We start from the raw sequence: 4648 nt of genomic DNA, 5'->3' as shown, positions 1-4648 counted from the left end.
ATATGATGCCTTCATCTTACCCAATACCTTGCAGTAACACTGGTATCGCCCGACACCTGGTATCACCACTTGCCCACCAAATAGAAGCTGGATGGATGGATCTGTGAATGGTTCTTTTGCCAACAAGTATCTGTGCTCTGCAATTTGGTGGTCCACCATTCTTGCCAAAAGTCAGCTGCGATATGCTCAAGATCACCTATTGAGGACAAGTGCGGTTAAAAAACTGGTCACAAGACTGCACTATCCGGGCCTCGCAGCTCCAAATGAACGCAAAGCATGTGGTTCTCCCCAGTATGCTCAGGTTGGGTGCTGAAAGGGCAAGTTGAGGGTGACGGTGGCCTCCCGGGGCTCGGCCGGCCGCCTGTTGGTCATCTCGCACTCATTCTGCCGGGCATTCTCTTCGTTCATCTGCGACACCTCGGTGGAGGCCGCCTCGAAACCCGGCACGGTGTTGGCCACGTGCACCACGTGGACCTTGTTGCGTCCGTTGTTGCTGAGCAGGCAGCTGAAGACTTTCTTGAAGCCTTTGCGAAAGTGCTTGGAGACCAGCGCATACACGATGGGGTTGACGCAGGAGTTGGCGTAGGCCATGCAGTGCGACAGCAAGCGGAATGCGTAGGTGACCTGGTTGAAGGGGAAGTCGCCGTACAGGTAGCACAGGATGACCACGTGGTAGGGCAGCCAGCAGATGCAGAACAGCACCGTGACGATGATGATCATCTTGGTCACTTTGCGCTTGGCCCGCTTGGACTCGGACATGCCATCCAGGGGGTCCACAGCGGTCCATAGGTACTTGATGGTGCGCGTGTACGACAGGCTGACTATCAGCACGGGGATGACGTAGCCGAACAGGAAGGTGCACGTGTCCAGGAGCTTGCGGTCGTGCTCCTTCCAGCCCGGGATGCAAACGGTGCTGTTGGCGAAGTCGATCAGGTGGTAGTAGCTGAGGTAGGGCCCGGCAAACACCAAGGAGAGGCCCCAGATGGTTACCATGGCGACCACTGCGTTGCACGGCGTCCGTAGCTCTCGGGAGCGCAGCGGGTAGCGGATGGCCAAGTACCTGTCGACAACCTTTTAACGTTAATTCAAAGAACTTCAACTCAATCCTTGTCTTAGCGGCGACGCCGATAACACCTTACCAACTAATATTGGATAACATATTTGTAATCCTGCACCTTATGCAGTTCATAAAGTAACTTGGAATTTAATTTTATTTTCAAAATCAAGTACAGAAATAATATATATATATATATATATATATATATATATATATACACGACTGTGTATAGGGAAGACTGGGGGAAAAAAACCCCAAAACATTTTGGCATTTGTTTGGAGAAATCCCCTTGAAACGAACAAGAACTGAGAGAGGCCGCAGAAAAGACCTGGAAAGGCATTTCAAATGAAGAAATCAACCGGTGAAGTCCCTGGGGTGCCAGCTTGCCGTCGTAGCTCAGGCAGAGCTCCGAAGAAGTCGCATTGGTAAGTCGCATCTCATTTATATTCCACTTTGTTTTTCTTTTTCTACTATGTGGTGTGTTTAATTAGTTCCCTAATTCATTCTGAGCCCACATTGCTTTTTGTATGGTTATTTAATTTACGTTTTGCAGAGTGAACGTTTTTACAGGTCAAGTTGATAGGAATTGCTTGTCTGTCTCACAGTTATGTCCGAGACCCAATGCAACTTCACCTATTCCTCCCGCCATACTGTGTTGCAGACTGCCAATAAAAGAAAAGCCGCAATCCACCGAAATGTCTGGTGTTATTGAGACGACAGCGACGTGGAACTAAAGACCGTCACAAATGGCCCAGCTGCAGGTCTCAAGGCCGAACCTCTCCTTGCTCAAATGGCTTCTGCAGGCTAATGGGCATGTCAAATTTGCAACACACGTCGATCAGTGTGCTGCAAATTGAACTGAGCTGTATTGACCGAGCTGACAAGGCGGGTCGCTTTGCACTGCCCTGGGATGATATTCAATTACGAATCCAGCGTCTCAATGACCTCCGCCTAATCGTCTTCTGTCAACAAAACATCCCACATCCTCCTTCTAATGAAAGTGACAAAGCTGTAATCATCTTTTGATGTTCGGGGGTTGTTTGTTGTCCGCTATTGGAATCTTTAGTTTTGAAATATGTCAACCTAAATTTGATGCTCCGTCATATCGTATGTCAAAAACTCACCATTTTCATCAATGTTAATGTCCTAGGTCCTGAGATGTGCAAAATGTTAGCCAAAACCCTCATTAGGGGGCGCTGTTTTTTTTTTTTTTTTTTAATACTCAAAGTCCTGTGTCGTCTTAGTGAGGCGATGCAGTTCGTATAAAGTGCGGATGATGGTTAAGGCCAAAAATGATGAAAGCACTCGAGTGTTAGGTTCACTAACGCAGCCAGTTGGGAACACGTGAAGTCATTTAAAGCCATTGTATGTTCAACTTGACTCTTTATAATTTGTATATATTTTGAAACGAGTATACTTGTAATACAAGACTTTTAAAAGGTATCTCAGCTGACTCATTCACACCAAGGCAATTTTTTTTTTTTTTTTTTTTTTTTTTTTTTTAGTACTCGTGCATGACAGATTTAAAATAGCAAATTTTTCGTCGGGCCTGATTTGTGTGCGAATTTGGTGAGTTTTTGATCAATTATGATGGAAAATTTGAGTTTAAACTGTGTGATGCAATCTGCGTCTGTAACAATGGCAACCTTGTTTCTTTTCCTGTATTCAGGCTCGTGGGGGCGCTTAGCGCATCGACCTCACGGTGCAGAGGTTTATTTACTAGGTCAGCTACACCCGCACATACGGGATGTCATGAGTGAGGATTTTTTTTTTTAAATGCAGTTTATGAAATACAATAAAATAAATGGACAAAATTATTTCAAATTATTGACACAATATTTCAAATTAACAGTACAAAATCATTATTTTAAACAAATGGTACAAGAAATAAATAAAACATACATCTTACAGAATATTTTTTGTTTTTTATGACTTATGATATATTTTGTGGTTGTTTATGAGGATTGGTCAGAAGACACTGTTCTGTGGTAAGATGTATTTTTTTTTTTTTTTTAAACAACACCCCTACTTTAGCTCGTTATGGAGGCTGCTGCGTTCCAGTTTAACTGGCTCCAAAATTAACACACACACACACACACACACCCACAGCCATGTTGTCAGAGAACACATCACATTTACATGCATGTGTGTTTGATCTCGACATACACACACATTCTCTCCTCTGATTGAAAAAAAAGCAGTTCACTGTCAGTGTTTTCAGCATTTGCTATGCAGCATTGTTTCGTGTTGTGTCGTATATATTCTGCACGACATTATATAAAATGTGTCATCCAGACACAATAGACATGCACCGACTTCTTCATTGATTTCTTATTTTAAAAAATGGATCTGCCTTGAGAGAAGTAACACCGCGAGTGTGCCTTGCATTTATCTGAGACAATACGTTTTGTTTAGTTTTTTTCAGGGTGATGTGGTTAGTATGCTTGGTATGTGCGCTTCACAGTTCTGAGCTTCCTCCGACACTCCCAGAACATGTTTCTTGGGTTCATTGACGGCAAAATAGTCCAGAGGTGAGACTTGTTTGTCTATATGTGCCCTGTGGTTGACTGGCGACCAATCAAGGTTATACCCTGCTTCTCTCACAATCTTTTGGCAAGGGATGTACTAGCAGTACTGATACTGCTAGTACTTCAGATATATCAAATTTCAGTGAGCTTGATTTCTCTCTGACACACATCATGATTTGATGGGTTTTGGGTTTTTTTTTTGCTTTAAGTATCAGAGGCTGGTATATGATGCCTTCATCTTACCCAATACCTTGCAGTAACACTGGTATCGCCCGACACCTGGTATCACCACTTGCCCACCAAATAGAAGCTGGATGGATGGATCTGTGAATGGTTCTTTTGCCAACAAGTATCTGTGCTCTGCAATTTGGTGGTCCACCATTCTTGCCAAAAGTCAGCTGCGATATGCTCAAGATCACCTATTGAGGACAAGTGCGGTTAAAAAACTGGTCACAAGACTGCACTATCCGGGCCTCGCAGCTCCAAATGAACGCAAAGCATGTGGTTCTCCCCAGTATGCTCAGGTTGGGTGCTGAAAGGGCAAGTTGAGGGTGACGGTGGCCTCCCGGGGCTCGGCCGGCCGCCTGTTGGTCATCTCGCACTCATTCTGCCGGGCATTCTCTTCGTTCATCTGCGACACCTCGGTGGAGGCCGCCTCGAAACCCGGCACGGTGTTGGCCACGTGCACCACGTGGACCTTGTTGCGTCCGTTGTTGCTGAGCAGGCAGCTGAAGACTTTCTTGAAGCCTTTGCGAAAGTGCTTGGAGACCAGCGCATACACGATGGGGTTGACGCAGGAGTTGGCGTAGGCCATGCAGTGCGACAGCAAGCGGAATGCGTAGGTGACCTGGTTGAAGGGGAAGTCGCCGTACAGGTAGCACAGGATGACCACGTGGTAGGGCAGCCAGCAGATGCAGAACAGCACCGTGACGATGATGATCATCTTGGTCACTTTGCGCTTGGCCCGCTTGGACTCGGACATGCCATCCAGGGGGTCCACAGCGGTCCATAGGTACTTGATGGTGCGCGTGTACGACAGGCTGACGATCAGCACGGGGATGAC

General features: G+C 45.9%; 1 protein-coding gene across 1 annotated transcript in view; it reads right to left on the bottom strand.

Moving 5' to 3' along the window:
* Window positions 1–8: 8 nt before the first annotated feature.
* The window catches only part of LOC109513704 (galanin receptor type 2-like), a 7476-nt gene continuing 2836 nt past the window's right edge, over window positions 9–4648 (bottom strand). The window contains exon 2 of the mRNA XM_019866306.1: window positions 9–1060. Coding sequence (XP_019721865.1) covers window positions 298–1060 — 763 coding nt within the window. The 3' untranslated portion in view covers window positions 9–297. The remainder of the gene's footprint in view (window positions 1061–4648) is intronic.

Source organism: Hippocampus comes, unplaced genomic scaffold, assembly GCF_001891065.2.
Source record: "Hippocampus comes isolate QL1 unplaced genomic scaffold, H_comes_QL1_v1.1 scaffold99, whole genome shotgun sequence".
NCBI classification, from domain to species: Eukaryota; Metazoa; Chordata; class Actinopteri; order Syngnathiformes; family Syngnathidae; genus Hippocampus; species Hippocampus comes.
The sequence above is the reverse complement of the archived record's forward strand: the minus strand, read 5'-3'. Positions and strand labels throughout refer to the sequence as shown.